General features: G+C 41.2%; 1 protein-coding gene across 4 annotated transcripts in view; it reads left to right on the forward strand.

The window, feature by feature from the left end:
* Positions 1-3,919: 3,919 nt before the first annotated feature.
* Positions 3,920-19,673, forward strand: part of LOC307064118 (E3 SUMO-protein ligase RanBP2) — a gene marked incomplete at its 5' end in the record, with an annotated part of 49,939 nt that continues 34,185 nt past the window's right edge. For 3 of the 4 annotated variants that reach the window (XM_079720605.1, XM_079720606.1, XM_079720607.1), the window contains 7 exons: positions 3,920-3,991; positions 8,723-8,790; positions 10,075-10,186; positions 10,720-10,872; positions 14,968-15,198; positions 15,535-15,680; positions 17,567-17,759. In XM_079720605.1, coding sequence (XP_079576731.1) covers positions 3,920-3,991; positions 8,723-8,790; positions 10,075-10,186; positions 10,720-10,872; positions 14,968-15,198; positions 15,535-15,680; positions 17,567-17,759 — 975 coding nt within the window. The remainder of the gene's footprint in view (positions 3,992-8,722; positions 8,791-10,074; positions 10,187-10,719; positions 10,873-14,967; positions 15,199-15,534; positions 15,681-17,566; positions 17,760-19,673) is intronic. The other variant, XM_079720608.1, reaches the window with a different exon arrangement.

Consider the following 19,673-nt stretch of genomic DNA (forward strand, 5'->3'; position numbering starts at 1 on the left):
GTACAAAAAACAGAATGTAAGATAGCTTATTAACAATCTGCTCATATTAACTGCATGTTGAAATTATAATGTTTTAAATACACTGGGTTGAATAAAAGGCTATTCAAATTAATTTCTCCTGTTCCTTCTTATTTTTTAAAGTGTGGCTTCTAGAAAATTTAAAAATCCATGTTGGGTCACATTTTATTTATATTAGACAGCACTGATTTAGGGACTTCAATTTCCAGAGACACCTACATACAAACACACATGTGCGTGCATATACATACATATAGATGTATACACATATAGATGTACACATACAAATGCATATACATACATGTGTGTATACACATTTCTTAATTTATGATTTGTGCAAGCTCTGCCTCCATGATCCCAGGCAGGGTTGTGCTATCATGGGATAGTTCTAAATCCTTCCTCAGCTCATGGGTGAAAGATCCATTTCTGCACCTGTAAGGCAGTTTAGGTTGTACAGACGCTGAGAGTAGCATGTACAAAAGCCTCTATTTTTACAGATGGGATGAAAGCAAAAGTTTTAAAATGAAAACTTAATTATGTCCAAGAACAAAAGATAGCATCGGTGGCAACGTGCAGTCCTGTCGGTTCCTCCTGTTTCTGAGGTTCTTTATGAACGTTTTAACCTCGTCGTGTCTCCTAAGTTCAAAAGTCATGAGAATATTCACAGTGCTACCTACAAGTAGTTTAGGATTACTGTAGAATCACACAAAATAAGAGCGCTGAGAAAATGATGGGATGAACTGACAATATGAGTGATTCTGAAGAAAGAAAGAGTCATGTGATTACATGAAAGACAAGGTGTCTGCCAGGGATGATAACGAGCAACAGAGGACAGGGGGACTTGAAGAGATGAGAAAACTCTTGATTTTGATCAGCATCAATGCTGGATGCCTGTCAGTTCAATTAGTTCAGAAGTTGAGGACTCAGATTAATCAGGTAAAACTGCGGCTGATGAAAGACGTCATAAGTCAGATATTTCTATGGATTCAACGCTCATTTGAATGAAATTTGCAATGCATCAACATGAGTGATGCAGCCATTAGAGTGGAATCCATCCCACTGGTAAGGTGGTCCTCGTAGAGAACATTACAGTTAGCTGTGTGATTTGGGGGAAGGATAATTACTTGTGAGAACAAGTTGGGATGGATCTGGTCCATGCTGGGAAAAGATGTGGGCTAGGATGGACATCTTCCTGGAGAAGAATGTCTATTTTTAAAGCCCAGCAGGACAGACTCATCCTCCCATTTGGTGAAAACTGAAGTTTCAAAGCGTAATAAATGTATTTAAGAAAAGCCTCTTGAGTGCCTCAAGGTTTTCTCTTTGGCTTACTCCTTTTCAGTATGTTCTAGTAAAACAGATTAAAGGTAGTCATTTTACCACGTGTGCTTGGCAAAACTGCTTTCCTGTCCACTCCTTTGGTTTCCTTATCTGTCGACTTGAGCATAGTAACAAACAACATTACCTTCACGAAGTTGTTGGAAGCATCAAATGAGTCAATACATGTGAAGCTGTTGGACTGCACCCCGCAGGCCTACAAGCCCTGTGCTTGCCCAGCTTCAAGACGGAAGAGCCCGGAGTCAGCAACAGAGACATCGATGGTTTAATGGATGGGGGAGCTTACACGTCTGAAGCAAGATCCTGGAGCAACACCCCACTGTGTGCGGTGGACCGAGGGCAGGACAGGGTGGTGTCCTCACTTCCTCGGGGAAAGAGAGATTACCAGTTATAGGGGAACTGACATCAGGTGGGCTCATTAGTTACCAGGGAAACCAGTAGAGGGGCAGGCCCCTCACCACTGCCTTGATAAGCTATCATTAGCTGGGACCTGGGGCAAGTACTGGGTGGGCCAAAGTTTCGTTTGGTTTTTTCCATAAGGTGCCTCTAGCAGCACTTAGTGGTCTTTAACTTCATTCGAAACAATTTTGTTAGACTGTATGTGACAGCTGTCATATCAGCGTGCATTTAAAAAAAGACTTTTATCAAAATTGGTGAATTTTTGTGTAGCCATTTTAATGTTGAAGATGGAAGAAAAAAAGCAACATTTTCGGAATATTATGCTCTATTATTTCAAGAAAGGTAAAAACACAACCAAATTGCAAAAAAGGACTTGTGCAGTGTATGGACAAGGTGCTGTGACTGATCAAACGTGTCAAAAGCGGTTTGTGAAGTTTCGCGCTGGAGATCTCTCGCTGGACGATGCTCCACGGTCAGGTAGACCAGTTGAAGTTGATGGCGATCAAATCTAAACAATAATTAAGAACAATCAATGTTATACCACGCGGGAGATAGCCGATATACTCAAAATAACCAAATCAAGCGTTGAAAATCATTTGCACCAGATTGGTTATGTTCATCACTTTGATGTTTGGGTTCCACGTAAGTTAAGCGAAAAAAACCTTGACCGTATTTTCACACGTGATTCTCTACCGAAACATAATAAAAACGTTCCATTTTTAAAAACCAATTGCGATGGGCAATGAAAAGTGGATACCGTACAACAATGTGGAACGGAAGAGATGGTGGGGCAAGCAAAATGAACCATGACCAACCACACCAAAGGCCAGTTTTCATTCAAAGAAGGTGGTGTTGTGTCTATAGTGGGATTGGAAGGGAGTCCTCTATTATGAGCTTCTTCCGGAAAACCAAACAGTTAATTCCAACAAGTACTGCTCCCAACTAGACCAACTGAAAACAGCACTCGACGAAAAGCGTCCGGAATTAGTCAACAGAAAACGCATAATCTTCCATCAGGATAACGCAAGACTGCGTGTTTCTCTGATGACCAGGCCAAAACAAAACAAACAAACAAAAAACTGTTACAGCTTGGCTGGGAAGTTCTGATTCATCTGCCGTATTCACCAGACATAGCGCCTAGGGATTTCCATTGATTTCGGTCTTTAGAAAATTCTCTTAATGGAAAAAAATTCAGTTCCCTGAAAGACTGTAAAAGGCACCTGGAACAGTTCTTTGCTCAAAAAGATAAAAAGTTTTGGTAAGATGGGATTACGAAGTTGCCTGAAAAATGGCAGAAGGTAGTGGAACAAAAGGGTGAATACGTTGTTCAGTGTAGTTCTTGGCGAAAACGAAAAATGTGTCTTTTATTTTTACTTAAAAAACGGAAGGCACTTTTTGGCCCACCCAATACTAGGAAGTTCAACTACCCAAGGTAGACTCTTCCAAACCAGCCACCCTTATTCACATCTAATACGATTGAAATAAAACAGAACCAGAATGTTCTGTTTTATTTTCCCTCTTTATAAAGGCAATAATTGCTCATTGTGGAAAATTTGGAAAAATTGAAAAATCAAAAAGGAAAGGATGTAAGAGGCCAGGTTAGTTCCATGTGTTGGATAAAACTGTATTAAGTCTATAAAAAAAGGATCAAAATTATCCATAACCATAAATCCAAAACTCCCTGTGTACACGGATGTGATCTTTTTAATCCTAAAACCTACTGAAAACATTTTATGAAACTTGTTTTAAGCTAAGACCTAAAAATTCCAATTCCAAAAATGAGCGCTTTGACGCACACGACTGGCGCCGAAGAGCGACGTCGGCACCGGGTACACCGCGTCAGCCTCCAGCGCCTGCGGGGCGGGCTATTCACGGACGCAACTTCTCGCGGCCCGCGTCGTCGTCATGCACTTTCTGCCGCGTCACACAGCCCGCGAGCTTCTCATTTCCGCGCCGCGCAAGCGCAGTCACCTCTGCGCGCCGGCCCCCGCGGGCCTGAGCGGCGCACAGAGATGACGCGACACGCACGCACGCACACTCGCAGGCGCGTCGGCCTCTCGCCGGCGACGGCGCTGCGTCAGAGAGCTTTGGGCGCCGCGTTCCCCAGACTGCAACCGTTGCGGCCTAGTCGCTGGCGTCTCGCGCGCGAACCCTGGTCGGCGGCGCTATGAGGCGCAACAAGGCCGACGTGGAGCGGTATATCGCCTCGGTGCAGGGCTCCGCCCCGTCTCCCCGGGAGGTGAGCGGGCCGGGACACGCGGCCTCCGGGCGGGCCCGCGGGCGGCGGCGCCATGGTTCGCGCTGAGGCCGGGCGGCGGCCGGGGGGCGGGGAGGCGGCGGGGCGGGCGGCGGGCGTTGGCGCTTTCTCTCCCTTCTCCTTTTTTTTTTCTCCTCCACTTCCTCTCCTCTTCGTCCCCGGCGCCCGGGCGGCCGGGGAGGCGGCCCCGCTGAGCCCACGGCCCGGGCTCCGCGCCGAGGCCCGGCCGCCCTGCTGCCCCTCACACCCCGCCGCCCCTCACAGCTGCTTTTACCGGCATTTTGTTTTTCATCGGAGCCCTGGTGGGGTCTGAATTTCCTCCCGGGCCTTGTGTCTGGGACAGATTTTGTGGCCTGCCGGCGACGCCTGTCGGGGTACTTTTCCTCCTTGGAGGCAGATAGCGAGCTGGGTGCACCGTGGATCCGACAGTCGCTGGTCGGATCCCTGGTCGCTGTCCAGGGTCGAATCGCAGCTCTGCCACGCACACGCTGTGGGGTTTGAGGTCAGTGTAGCTTACTTCATTAGTAGGGTGGCGTTTAGGAGGGTCTTTGTTAAACATTGAGGGCAGTGCTCGGCGCGTTTGGTGAGCCCTCAGATGTGGCTATTAAAGGGACGGTCGTTCAAGGTGTTCTGGGCAGGGGCCTATGCGAATAAAGATGCATGAGGAAGTTAAAAACCGACATCCGAGTGACAGTCATGAATATAATGGTACCGTAATTGTGTCTTTAACCACATACTAGGTGTATGTTGTGTTACTGCCGACGACCCTGTGGATATTGAGATCTGGAGAGATGAAAGATACTTGTCCTGGGGAGACAGGTGGCTCGGCAGGATTTTGGCAGTGGGTGTGGTTTAGTTTCTTTTAGGACCAGCGGAGTGGCGGACAGTCCATCCCTCCGGAGGAGGGGACCAGGTGCCTACATACAGATTGTAGTTCCCAACTGCTGGCGTACTCATGAATACAAATGTGGTACTAGAGCCTAAACCAGAACCTCACTGAACGTTTCTGTGCCCCTGAAACCGGTATAACTTTTTTTTCTAAAGCAAGTTGAGAGCTTTTATGAAATTCTAAGTGGGGACCCTGGCTCTCAAAAGAGTAAGAACCACTGTGTAGACAGGAGTTAGAATGTTCTTTGAACTAAGGAGCTTTTCTGTCAAATAAATAAAGGTGGGGACAAAACTTTAAGGATTGGTTATTACTGTCACCTCTTTTACATTTATAAGAGTATTTTAAGCAGATGTTTTTCTTCAGACAAGGAGAAATGATTGATTTTAGAACCTGGGGCCTTCAGTGGAATATTGACTAGCAAGTGCATAACTTTGGAACGTGTGACAGTAATTGTATAAACTTGGGTCTCAGTGAAATGACAAAACAGGGCGCTGTGGAGAGGTTGGGAGGGAGATGGTGGGGTGAGCAGAGACAGCAGTTGTGAAGAGTAGGAAGAGATTAGTATCTCCTTGGTACCCAGTTTGGCAGAGACTGGCCATATGTGAACAGACCAGGCTTTCTAGGATGTCCAAGTTCTAGGTGTCGTGATGGGTCCATAGTCTCCCATCCTCCCAGGCTTCCACTGTGCTTTCATTTGTTCACCTCATCTTTTGTTCTCCCATTTTCTACTCCTTTACATCTGTTTTTGTTCCTGTTGAAAATGTCACTTAACGTTTCTTCAATTTTTTTTTTCCCCAGATGGCTTCTATTTAGTTTTCCTAGTTTTCTGTCTGGTTGGCTTTTTATCCCACACCCCTGATTTCCTGCTCTTTAGAGGCAACTTGACAGCTCTTAGGTGTTTGTTCTACCGTTAACATCTGTATTTCATACTTCTGAATAACATACATATGTACAGTTGACCCTTGAACAACACGGGTTTGAACAGCACAGGTCCACTTAAATGTGGGTTTATTTTCAATCAATCTGTACTAGAGTACTATGCAATCCACGGTTGGTTGAATCCGAGGATGTGGAAACTTGGGTATGGAGGAACCGAGTGTGTATACGGAGGACTGACTGTATGTATGTGTGGATCTTGAACTGGGTAGAGGGTCAGTGCCCCTAACCCTTGCTTCGTTCAAGGGTCGACTGTACTTCTATTTCTTTATCTCCTTTTCCTCATTTTAGACACTTTCTACTGGCTTTCACCTTTCCTCCAGACTGGTCCACAGATGTATTTACTTTTCCCCTCCTTTTTTCAGTTCTGTTCTTGTAAATTTTAGTTAAATGAATATCTAGTGTTTATATATTTACGATAAGGTAAATATGTTTGCATTCAAGTCACCTTTATTGTGTAGTTTTATTTTTCCTAGAGTAAATAATAATTGCTCTATTTTTTTGGTTGGTTTAGTTTCCTACGATGTATCCCTTTTTAAAAAAATATTAATTAATTAATTTATTTTTGGCTGCATTGGGTCTTTGTTGCTGCGCGCAGGCTTTCTCTAGTTGCAGCAAGCGGGGGCTGCTCTTCGTTGCGGTGCGCGGGCTTCTCATTGCGGTGGCTTCTCTTGTTGTGGAGCGCGGGCTCTAGGCACACGGGCTTCAGTAGTTGTGGCTCGCGGGCTCTAGAGCACAGGCTCAGCAGTTGTGGCGCACGGGCCTGTTTGCTCCACGGCATGTGAGATCTTCCCAGACCAGGGCTCAAACCCGTGTCCCCTGCGTTGGCAGGTGGATTCTTATCCACTGTGCCACCAGGGAAGCCCGGGTGTTGGATTTTGTCACGTGCTTTTTTTCTTTTGGTGGCATTTGAGATGATGTTGTGGTTTATTTCTTTTTCACTTTTAATGTGATGGATATACTTGTGTTATGCTTTTGGCAGGTGTACTGGACCCACCTCTGCCTCCCCAGGGTGTAGAGGGGAGGGAGGTGAGTGGCACTGAGGGCTTTCCACTCACTCTACTTTTCACATCCGTTTATGTGCCAGACGTGAGTCATGCTTAACATGGTCCTCCTTGTCAGCTGATCCTCTCAAACTCATTGCCCCGTAGCTGTTGTTTGACTAGGTTAGTGAGAATCTTGGTCGTTAATTCTGTACGTCTCTAATTAGATGATAAGGCATTTGACTACCTTAAGAGACTCATAGTTACTCTGCCATTTATTTACCTTCATTGAATTTCTCTACTCTGACATTGAATGTACTGGGCAGAAGTCACATCACATCAGTACCTACAGTTGCCTTTGTTTAAATTAAGCAGTGAGACTCCTCACGGCTGCCCCAGTTGGAGAGATGCATTCTGGTTTTAGTCACAGGCTAGACCATAGTATGCAAGGGGCAGATGAAGTAAAGTTGTAGAGCTGGGCAGGTGCCATGTCATGCTAGTCTTTGGTGAGAAATATGGGTATTTTCAAAATGTAATGAAAGCCATAAAAGGATTTAAAATTTTAAAGAAAGGCACAGTGTGGTTTGTCTTATGTTTTGGCGAATTAATTTTGGGAGGGAAACAGGAAGGAATTAGTCGTTTTGGTAGTCCCAGAGAGAGAGCATAGCAGGCTTGTACTTCGGTAATAGCAGTAGAGATGTCGAAAAATGGATGGATTGAGGTAACACAGAAGGTAGAACTGACAGGTCTTAATATTTTACACATAAGTTTAGAGCTCAGGAGAGCTGAGAGCCAGAGATACACATTTGAGAGTCAGCGTAGTCATGGGTGAGATGGATTATGTATCCGAGAGGAGATGCTCTGAGAGGGAAGAGGACTTAGGACCAACTCCTGGGGCTCTGCCAGTGGGATGGGCACAACGTTAGGGTGCCTGTGCTTCGTGCGCTGAATCTGATTGTAGCCTTGTGAAAATGCAGGGCACTGTGCATAATTGATGAAATACTGTAAAATAGCACTCTCTTCTGCCTCTGTGCTTGTCACCCTTCCTGAACTGCAGCCTTCGTGCATGAAGACAGAGACTTAATTTCCTGCCCATTCCCCAGTGCCCAGAATGGTGCCTGGTGAATAGCAGGCACAGTGAACAAATCTAACACCTGTATTTTTAGGAATAAAATCAATAAAAGAAAACATTGCTTTGTAGGCTGCTTTTTCACTTAATATATGTTGATTTTTGTTTTTCTGTGTCTTTATATAGCTTTCAAAAATAAACTGCTTGATGGCTGTGTACTTTTATCACATGTGTGTAACATCATCTGGTGTGTCCCAGCAGGCTGGACTTTGGAGCTTATAGAAATAAAAGAGCCAGGATGTGGACTTGGATTATTACCAGAAGAGTTCAATTTTTATTTCTGCCTCTTTAGCTCCTTGAGTGTAGAATAATGATCTGTGGAGCGGTCAGTAACTGGACCAGGGAATCCCCAGTGCCTTATGGGTCTGAAGTGCTTTGGTACTCTCCCCATAAAGGCTTACACATGGCAGGAGAAGTGAAGTCTCTCGTGTACCTCTCCTCCCCTAGAAAAGTGGGCTTCTGTCTGTTCACTTCTCTGTAAAGTGAGAGAGGGGCACCACTCGTTTTCTGAGGTTTCTTGCTGATATAAATTCTTAATTTCCGATGTCATCTTGCCTTGATGTTCTTAAATTTATTTTTTTGTTTCATGAAAATTAGAACACATGGACTTGGGACTTTTAGAACATGTGCATTTCTACAGGCAATTTTTAAAAATCTTCTAAGTGAACAAAAATCAAATATATTAATATTAACCTTGCTAGGACAGATTTTAGCTCTTGTGAAAAATATGCAGAATTCAAAATATGATAAATAAAAGAATTCTTAATTTTTTTTAGAAGTCAATGAAAGGATTCTATTTTGCAAAGCTGTATTACGAAGCTAAAGAATATGATCTTGCTAAAAAGTAAGTACCAAACTGTAAACATACCTTAATTTTCTAAAACCGGTGGTTTAACCTCATGTTCTTCTTCGAAATGGATAAATACACGTTTTTTAGCAGTTCTTCCTAAGTATGTCCTGGAAATAAGGGATTCATCACTCAGATTGGTGATAAGAACTAGTCTGGATTCTGTATGCAGGTTGAGTCTAGAATGATACTTTCTGCATGCCTGCTGCTTGTTTACACCTAGGGCAAGAAATCGTTTGGCATTAAATTTTCTCTAAAGATTGTCCTGGGTTAGAGCAAAAGAGAACCATGCCTATATCTTCATTTCTTCCTGGTTAGATATCTGCTACTTTTATCAGCTGGAAAAAAATGGCAGTGAATACAAAATTAAACTAATTCCTGGGCAGGAGAACAGCTTGTGTAAAAGATCTTTAATTGACTGGATAGGTGATCCTGTGAGGCTTTGTCTCAACATAGAGCCAAGAAGCTTGGTGGTCTGATTTCCTGATTTATAGTGACTTAAAGCTGGAAATTCTGAGGGAGGCAGGCTATTAAAGGCATCGATGGGAAGATGAAAATTCTGATAAGGAAAGTGTTAGCGCTTTTATTTAACTAGCAGCATTGGGGCTGTTAACCCTGTTCCTTATTAATATGACACTTTTTCCTCCAGTGTTGATCTTTGGTCTAATATCTCCTGTGATAACATCCACTGGACCTAGAATATGCTTATTTTTAGTTGTCACTTGAGTTAAGGAATGGAAGTCACCGGCATTTGGTGGTGTAGTGAGTGATTTTTCTTCTGTGCTGTTTTAGCTGTGTACAGTCCCGTTAGATGTTATTTTCTTGTTTAAAAGGTGAATACATTCTCTTAGTTGTTATTTGGAAATTGTTGCTCTTCAGTGTTTTGCATTATGATAGTTTAAAGATTTATTGTAATCACTTTCTAATGTCTGTGCAAAACTTAGTGCTATTCCCAAAGTGTAATAATAGAAAAAAAAGTAATTTATGTGTTCATTTCTTAAAAATGGGTAGCACTAGAAAAAAAAATTTGGTAAATGTACCATTTAATGGTAAAATGAGTATGTTGTCAACTTTGTACATGTGTTTTTGTTTAAGTATTATCTCTTTCTGTGGATGCTTTTCAGTTATCTGCATATTCTACTTTAAATAGAATAACAATTAGAATAACAATATAAATTATTTTAGTGGTTGCTTGGCTTAAGATATTCTCTCAGCAGTTCAATGCAGTTCTAAATGTGATAATTTAAAGATTGTTTTTATATTATTATTATTTTTAAACAGATATATATCTACATACATTAACGTGCAAGAAAGGGATCCCAAAGCTCACAGATTTCTTGGCCTTCTTTATGAAGTGGAGGAAAACATAGAGAAAGCAGTTGAATGTTATAAGGTAAACTATATAAGATTAAAACATAGCCTTCGCACAGCCAAACACACATAATGCCCAGGTTAATTTATGTAATAAATAATTCAAATACATTTTATGGATGTCTTGAAAATAAGCACTGGTATCATCGTACTATTAAGTGAAACAGCCTGAAACAGATTTTGAAGTACTTAGCCCAAAGAATGCTGTATTTTATCATTAAGAGATTAGCGATTGTAAAAGAAGATTAACACCTATAAATTTCAAGTTTACCATGATCAGAAATGCTGTTCTTATGTGTGTGGTTCCCTCCCTCCCTTCCTTTTCTTTTTTGTGTTTACCAAATAAAAAGATAATTTTTTTTAATTCATCTTCAGAAAACTTGCAGACACTGTTTTTTTTTTTTTTACTTGCAGACACTTTAACAGCCTTGAAATAACATGCTGTCATTTAGAAATAGAGTTTTAATAGAGTCACTTGATAAATTTTTAATTTTTGTGTATGAGTGTATGGACTTTAGGAATCCTACTAATTTCTTAATTCTTTTTTGATATCAGCGTTCAGTGGAATTAAACCCAACACAAAAAGATCTTGTGTTGAAGATTGCAGAATTGCTCTGTAAAAATGATGTTAGTGATGGAAGAACTAAATACTGGGTTGAAAGAGCAGCTAAACTTTTTCCAGGAAGTCCTGCAATTTATAAACTAAAGGTAAAAAATTAAACAAAAGAAAGCATATAATAAAAGCAGTTGGGGAAAACTTAAGACACAGCTATTTCTAATATTTGGAGTTTAAATGATTTCAGTAGTAACCTTTAAACCGGTGTGTGTGGGGATGGGGAGTGTGGGAAATGGGTGAACGGGGTCACAGGGGTACAAACCTTCAGTTATAAGATAAATAAGTTCTGGGGATGTGAAGTACAGCTTGTGACTATAGGGAACAATACTGCACTGTGCATTTGAAAGTTGCTGAGAGTGGATCTTAAAAGTTTTCATCACAAGAAAAAGTAATTTGTAGCTGGGTGAGGTGATGGACGTTAACTTATTGTGGAAGCCATTTCACAGTACATACGTTATCACAATATGCTTTTTCATTAGGCACGAGTTTGCTTCACACATGGCATCTCATTTACCCTTTGGAATGATTAATATTTTAGGGATTTTACAGTTTGTTAGCTAGATGGTGGAGCTAAAATTAAACTGACTTCTATCTGATATGAAATTTTTGCTTCATTGGGTGAAAATTACCCATAGGGTGACAGTTTAGAGTTATAAAGTTTTTAAAGAACTGTTATCTAAATTTGGAAAGGACTGTGTTATGGGATAGTGAGGTTTTCAAGCAAAAGTTAAAAGACAGTTTCTCTAGCATGTAATTTCTAAAAATGATAGAAACTTGTTGCTAATATATTAACTCATTCTGCTTGTTGTTCTTTACTGAGTAAAATATAGTTTACTAAGTGACTGTTCTGGAGAAAGTCTTTCCAAATATACTAGGCAAACAATTTTAAGTGTATGTTGGGTTGTAACCAATATATTGGGTGGCTTGTAGGATCTTAGTTCCCCGACCAGGGATCGAACCCCGGGCCCCGGCAGTGAGAGTGCTGAGTCCTAACCATTGGACCGCCAGGGAAGTCCCAGTGTACACTTTGTAACAGGACCCCCTCCATCCCGACTTATACATGTTTCCGATAGAATTTTTTTAACTTTTTTATTTTGAAATAATTATAGATTTTTCTCAGGAAGTTGCAAAGATTGTACAGAGGATTCCTGAGTTTACTTCATCCAGCTCTCTCCCCAGTGGTTGCCTCTTAATGTAACTATAATACAGTATCACACCAGGATTTTGGCGTTGGTGCAGTGTGTGTTCAGTTCTCGTTCATCTCATCACGTGTAGATTTACGTCACCAGCACTGCAGTCAAGAGACAGAACTGCCCCATCACCACAGGGCGTCTTTCATGCTTGCCCTTCTGTGGTCACATCCACCTCTCCTTCCCATCGTCCTTAACTTCTGCCAACTGTGAATTTGTTCTCTGTCTTTATAATTTTATAATTTTAAAATGTTGTATAAATAGAATCAGGCATCGGGTGACCTTTTGAGGTTGGCTTTTTTCATTCTGTACAGTGCCCTTGAGACCCATTCACGTTGTGTGTATCAGTCAGTAGTTGGTTCCTTCCTTTTATTGCTGAGTAGTATTTCGTCATATGGGTGTGTTCCACAGTTTAACCATTTACTTTAGAGGGAAATTTCGGTTGTTTCCAATTTTTAGCTATTACAAATCTGGTATGAGCAATTGTGCACAGATTTTAAAATCAAAAGTGTTTAAAAAACCCCTAGAGATAAATACTAGTAACATGAAGTTTTTCTCCCTGTGATAAGCACCTGGATTTTAAATATTAATCTAGGGGCTTCCCTGGTGGCGCAGTGGTTGAGAGTCCTCCTGCCGATGCTGGGGACACGGGTTCGTGCCCCGGTCCGGGAAGATCCCACATGCCGCGGAGTGGCTAGGCCCATGAGCCATGGCCGCTAAGCCTGTGCTCCGCAACGGGAGAGGCCACAAGAGTGAGAGGCCCACGTACCGCAAAAAATATATATATATATGTTAATCTAAAATGTTAGGTTTCAGTGTGTAGATTTCTTTACCTTACTGTCTTTGTTTTATGCCTCAAACATAATTTCCTTATTGGCCATGACAGTCCATTCCATTGTGACGTTATGGACCATGTATAAATGGGAGGGGATTATTTTTCTTGCAGTATAACCAAAGTTAAATGTTTCTAAAGCATCCTGATTTTCTTTAATGACTCTTTAAAGACAGTGTTGTCTAAAACTAAATCTTATGTCAGATTCCCCCCCCCCCCGCGCATCTTTTGGAATAGAAACCCATGAGATTTGTAGCTATTTAGCAAAGTAATTCTATTTCTCCTAAAATTTGAGGCTTACTTACAGTAAATAGTTTTTTGGCATTTCTTTAATGAACAAAACTACTCAATATTATTAACGAGAGGGCTTTTTCTCTTGGGTATGGGAGCAGAATTTTTTTTTTAACACTTATTTACTTATTTGGCTTGCACAGGGTCTTAGTTGCGGCTCATGGGCTCCTTAGTTGTGGCTGGCAGGCTCCTTTAGCTGCAGGTCGCCGGCTCCTTAGTTGTGGCATGCGAACTCTTAGTTGCAGCATGCATGTGGGATCTAGTTCCCTGACCAGGGATCAAACCTGGGTCCCCTGCATTGAGAGCGCAGAGTCTTAACTACTGCGCCACCAGGGAAGTCCCGAGAGTAGAATTTTTGAAAAGCATCCATAATGGTGTTGATTTTTTACTTATTTATTTTTAAACATATAATTGAAGTCTGGGCTTTTTTGCAGTTATAGACACACCAGGTGTAAGTTACGGAACTGATCCAGGAGGAGAGAGCTTGGTGAGGGAGAAAGGGCACTAATGGCGAGCATGGTCTGCGAGGTGGCGGGGTGGGGAGGTGAGTGCAGGAAGGTCGAGTGGAGCTTAGGGGTGGTGGCTTCCATTTTCTCCGCGGGGGATGAGGTGTGATCATAAGTTGAAAGTGAGGGTTGGAGGAAAGAGGAGTATGAAGGGAACTCTTCAGGGAATGGAGAAAGTGAGTTTATTAGACGTAAAGTAGGGCTTTATTTTTTCTAGGCATTACCAGTTTGGCAGTTTGAGATTATGAAAGTAAATCAGTTAGCTTGTTTGTGATTTCCCAAATTCCCGAATGCCCTACACTCACTTGTTCCTCTGTTAGTGTATGGGCGCAGAGGAAGCAGGTGGTGGAGTCTCCAGGAAAGGTGGAGGGAGTTAATTGAAGGCATCTGTAAGTAAGGAGTAATTGTGGTTATTGGGACTGTGGCATTTCAGCTGGACATGGAAGGAAAGTGCATGTGGGTATTTCATGGAAAATTAAAACTTGGTGATGTCAGTGTACTGAAAGCTTTTCAGGTGGTAGATAGAGGCAAAGAGATGTGGCAGTGAGGGTATGTGAGCCCCAGTGAGGTGGGAAAATGAGAGGGTGTGGTGGTCTGAGCGCTTTGATCAAAATACAGATTTTGCCAAATGGATGGCTGAGGCTGGAGTGTGGAGCAGCGGAGATGAGGTCGTTAAAGAGCAGGATGCCCAGGCTGTTGTGTGTCTTGTGCACTTCTCAGTTGCCACTGGCGGGGGTAGTTGTTAGGGATAAAGGAAGACGGTTCTATTCCAGTTGCTAATGGGGGGTACTGGCAGGAGTAGCCGGATAGCAAGTCCTTCAGAAAACAGAGTTAGGAGCAGGGATGTGGTGGTGATGCTGGGAGACCCCCACCTCCTCTGCTTGTGCGTAGGCTAGCAGAGAAGTGATGGCAGCTGTCTTGGAATGGGACTCCATTCAGAAAGGCCAGAAGGTGAAGACTTTGAGAAGATAGTAGAGCAGTAGGAGCTCCAGAGTGGGAGCAGAGGGGGCAGGGATGAGTCAGCCTTAGGGAGATGCAGAGCACATTGAGGCTGAGGACCCTGGTGCAAGGGCTCCTGGGAGCCTGGGCTTCTGGTAGTTACCGGAGTGTGCAGGGACGCGGGCCGGTCGTCCTTACACACTCTGAGGTGAGCATGGGCAGCCACTGCTGCTGTGTCATCCCAGGTGTTTCTCCCCACGTACATTTCTTGAGGTTTAGCTTCTGGGCTGGAAGTGACTCTGAGGGGCTAATGAGGTAGGTAGAGTGGGAATTTACTAAAGCCAGACACAGTGGGATGATGCTCATAGGAGCCATGAGGTGTTTAGAGTTGCACAGATGTTTCTCTAATTAACGGTTCTTTAAAAACAGGAACAGCTTTTAGATTGTAAAGGTGAAGATGGATGGAATAAACTTTTCGACTTGATTCAGTCAGAACTTTATGCAAGACCTGATGATGTCCACATGAACATCCGACTAGTAGAGCTGTATCGCTCAAACAATAGACTGAAGGATGCTGTGGCCCACTGCCACCAGGCAGAGAGAAACATAGCCTTGCGTTCAAGTTTAGAGTGGAATTCCTGTGTTGTACAGACCCTTAAGGTAGGTAAAAACTGCTGGGTCTCACACTTCTTGATGGACAGTTACCATATATCCCTTTGTATATAAGCGCTGCCTTCCAAGACCTAAATTTCTTTCATTTATGTATAGCAGCTGTGAAATGAGATTTTTACTAGCATGATTTCAATTTATAATGGGTGGATTGGAGAAATAAATATGAGAAATATGTTTATATATTTTTTGGTGTTTTTATGGGCTGATTTTAAATCGACGTGGTTTTACAGCATAAGAATGGGCAAAGGAATTTGTAGGCATAAAGCACTCAGTTTTGTAACACATGATAAAGTTTTGTAACTTGGAGTTCTTTTTGCAAAATAGGAATATCTGGAATCTTCACAGTGTTTGGAGTCTGATAAAAGTAACTGGCGAGCAACCAATCAGGACTTACTTCTAGCCTACGCTAACCTTATGCTTCTCACGCTGTCCACGAGAGATGTGCACGAGAGCAGGGAATTGTTGGAGAGGTATGTTGACCTACGGAGAGAGTACTTCGGTGTCAACTACAGGTTTTCTGTTTGTGGTAATTCCGTTCATTGGTCTAAACATCTTAATGGCATTATTTTTTCTGTAATATATCCAGAGGTAATAGTTAACATAATGAACTACTTAGAAGGAATTTTCTTTTGTGAGGATATTGTAATTGGTTTCGTGTGACTTTGATTTCTAGAGAACTGTATTACTGCTTAGGCCTTATTAAATTATAGTTAAATATTTAGTTTTGGCATACTTAGTAAAGAGTTGAGCCTGAAAATGAATGTTCTAACTGATGTTCCATATTCTGTTTCAAAAAAAATGATACAATCTTGATTGAAAATCAGAGAATAAACTTCATTTGTCAGATATTCTGGTATAAGCTGTTAACGTGACTGATATTTCAGAAAACAATGTTTTAGCTTAGAAACAAGATAACTAAAATATAATACATGATTTTTCTGTTGTCCACGTTTTAATTTTGAGGACCAGTATCTCCACTTGATTAAAATAAATTCCACTGAACAGAAACATCACTTGGATTTGTTTGTTAGTTTAGAGCAGGGGTTGACTAGAGCTTGTGGGCTAAACAAGGCTTACAGCCTGATTGTATGAATAAAGTTCTCCTGGCCACAGCCATGCTCATTGTTATGTGTTATCTATGGCTCGTATCTACACACTGCAGTGGTAGAGCTGAGCACTTGTGACAGAGGTGGTGTGCCTGCAAAGCCACATTCGTATGTGGCCCTTTATAGGAAAAGTTTGACATTCCCTGGTTTACACTCTCCATTTGTCTGAAAAGTAAATCTTTTCACTGAAGGGTAGAGGTAGTTTTCTTGAGGAAGTACTTAGTGTCTTAACATGGATAGGGTAAGGGAGTATCCAAAAAAAACTAAATTGAACTTTTAGATCATTTTAGAAACTATTTAGGTTTTTTTTATTTTGGTGTGGTTATATACTTAAAAACTTGGTTACATGAGGAAATAAAGGAGAAAGAGACAATTTTTTAGTAGTAGTAAAAAATAATTTTAACTTCATGGATCCCTAGGAGGGGTGTTAAGACCCTCTAGGGCAGCGGTCCCCCACCCTTTTGGCACCAGGGACTGGTTTCACGGAAGACAATTTTTTCCAGGGACTGGGGGTGGGGCGGGGGCGGGGAAGGTGGGGTTGGGGGTGGTTCAGGCAGTGATGGGAGCGATAGGGAGCCGCAGGTGCAGCTTCGCTCCCCTCCTGCCGTGCGGCCCGGTTCCTAACAGGCTGCAGGCCGTTGTTGGTCCGAGGCCTGGGTTTGGGGACCCCTGCTCTAGGGGTTCCAGGAACTCACATGCTAGAAGAAATGTCTGTTGTTCAGGTTTCTTACAATCTACTTTAAAATCATCCTTCACATTTCTGTTGTGTTTGCTTTTGATTTTCTTACAAAATGAAGATTCTGAGAACCATTAGGATTCAAAAGCATTAATTAATACATAGATTACAAATAATAGTGAGAAATATAATTTATTCAACTCTAGTTATGTGTATAGTAAGAAGAGCAGTTATGGTATTGATAATGCACATATTTTAGTTATTATAATTTGAAAATGGCATGTTTAATTTGAGAAATTTCAACTTTGAATTAAATAACTAAACCATATGATGGAGAAGATGTTTTGGATTAAGACATTCTAGAGGTTAAGCTTGAAGTATAGGAAGTGTGTGGAATAACAATAAGCACTAGATAATTTATAATTCATAAAACAGAATATGGATTATTAAGAGTTAAGTGTGGAAGATGAAGCTTGAAATAAATTGTTTTATTAATTTTATTTTGAATTAAATAATGAAACTGATTATTTACAATGCAGTAGTTTAATGCATGTTTAATACTTTAATATTACAGTTTTGATAGTGCTCTTCAGTCTGTGAAATCTTGTGTGGGTGGAAATGATGAACTCTCAGCTACTTTCTTCGAAGTGAGAGGACATTTCTACATGCATGCTGGTTCTCTGCTTTTGAAGATGGGTCAGCATAGTGACGTGCAGTGGCGAGCGCTCTCTGAGCTGGCTGCGTTGTGCTATCTCATAGCCTTTCAGGTAATCCACTCCCAGTTTTGCATGCAATTGACATTTCAGTGAGACTTTGTTGTATTTCACATGGAGGTGTGTCCTGGTCCGTAATGAAAATATGGGTAAATATGTAAAAATAAAATGAAATAGTTACTTTGATGGGTGAAGAGTAACAAGATTTATATAGTACTGGTGAGGCTGGTGAAACAGGTACATTGATGCATTGCTGGTGGCAGTTGGCATTGCTATGGCTTTTTGGAAGATCAATTTGAAGAATTTGATCTTTTTACTCTGCCATTTCTGGGAACCTGTAATATGGAAATAGTCTCAAGGATGGATAAAACTTGATTCAAAAAGGTACGCATAACTTGGACAAAAAACTAAGTAAATTTTGGGGTATGGTTACGTAAGCTATGATAGAAGAATGTGTTTGCCACACGCATTTCAACATGTTAATTGAAAACGTGTATGTAGTATGTATACAACATTAATAGTATATTTAACGTATAGCAGTATACTGACTTATCTTTGGAAACATGAAACTTCTTTATACATAGAACGTGACGTGAAGAAAATACGCCAAAATATTAACCATTATTTTTAGATGATGGCTCTTATCCCTTCCATAATTCATTTTTGTAGTTTTAATGTTTTCTTGTAGTTTTAATGTTTTCTTTAGTGAGCTTCTCGTAACTCTGAAGTGAAAAGAAATGAGCAGTCTTCCAAAAAATGAATTAAGCCCAGCTTGTCAAAATTATTGTTAGCTTTGGAGAATAATCTTTTGCCTGAGAGAAAGAAAAAGGGGTTCACTATAGAATTACTTTTAGAGAATGTTCCTCCTTCCAGTTCACATTACCTAGATCTTTTAAAAACCTGTTGATATGTGGTCCACAGTGCTACAGTGTGCTCAGTGAAAGCATTTTGGTTCATAAGGAATATATTTTAGTGAAAATTAGTGAAGTTAATGAAGTTTGGTAATTTATATAAGCACTAAAAGGTACGTATGATTAATATTTTTATAGAATCATCAAGTAGCTGACAGTTTTCTTATTTTTAATGGAAACTAAAATGTATTAAATTTTTTAAAAATGTGTATTTTTAAGTTAACACACAGTCAACCGTTCTAAACATTGGCCTTTTAAAAACTGAAGCATAGTTGATGTACAGTATTGAATAAGTTACAGGTATATAATATAGTGAGTCACCATTTTTAAAGGTTATACTCCATTTATAGTTATTGTAAAATATTGGCTGTATTCCTTGTGTTGTACAGTATATCCTTATAGCTTATTTTATACACAATAGTTTGCACTCTTAACCCGACACCAATACCTTGCCCCTCCCTCCTTCCCTCTCCCCACTGGTAACCACTAGTTTGTTCTATATATCTGTGAGTCTGTTTCTTTTTTCTTGTATTCATTAGTTTATTGTATTAAACTTTGACCTTTTTAAATAGTAAAAACTAAATCTCCCTCTTAATTGATTGCGTGAGGCTAATAACTTTTTTAATGGTAGGGTTCTCAGACCCTTGCTCAGGGGACCGCTGTAGTTCTAGTGAGTCCAGGTAGTCCCCCACTTAGGATTGTCCGACTTACAGATTTTCAACTTTACAACGGTGTGAAAGTGCTACGCATTCAGTAGAAACTGTACTTTGAATGTTGACCTTTTCCTGGGCTGGCGATAACGTGGTACATACTCTCCTGTGACGCTGGGCAGTGGCAGCAGGCTGCACCCCGCATCTGTCACACAACCATGAGGACTTACAGCCATCTGTACCCAGGCAACAACAGTCCTGCTTTTCATTTTTAGTACAGTATTCAATCACATGAGATATTCAACACTCTACAATAAATGGGCTTTTTGCGTTAGATGAGTTTGCCCGACTGTAGGCTGATGTAAGTGCTCTGAGCACGTTGAAGGTAGGTCAGGTGTATTAAATGC

Source organism: Hyperoodon ampullatus (assembly GCF_949752795.1).
Source record: "Hyperoodon ampullatus genome assembly, chromosome: 15".
Taxonomy (NCBI): domain Eukaryota; kingdom Metazoa; phylum Chordata; class Mammalia; order Artiodactyla; family Ziphiidae; genus Hyperoodon; species Hyperoodon ampullatus.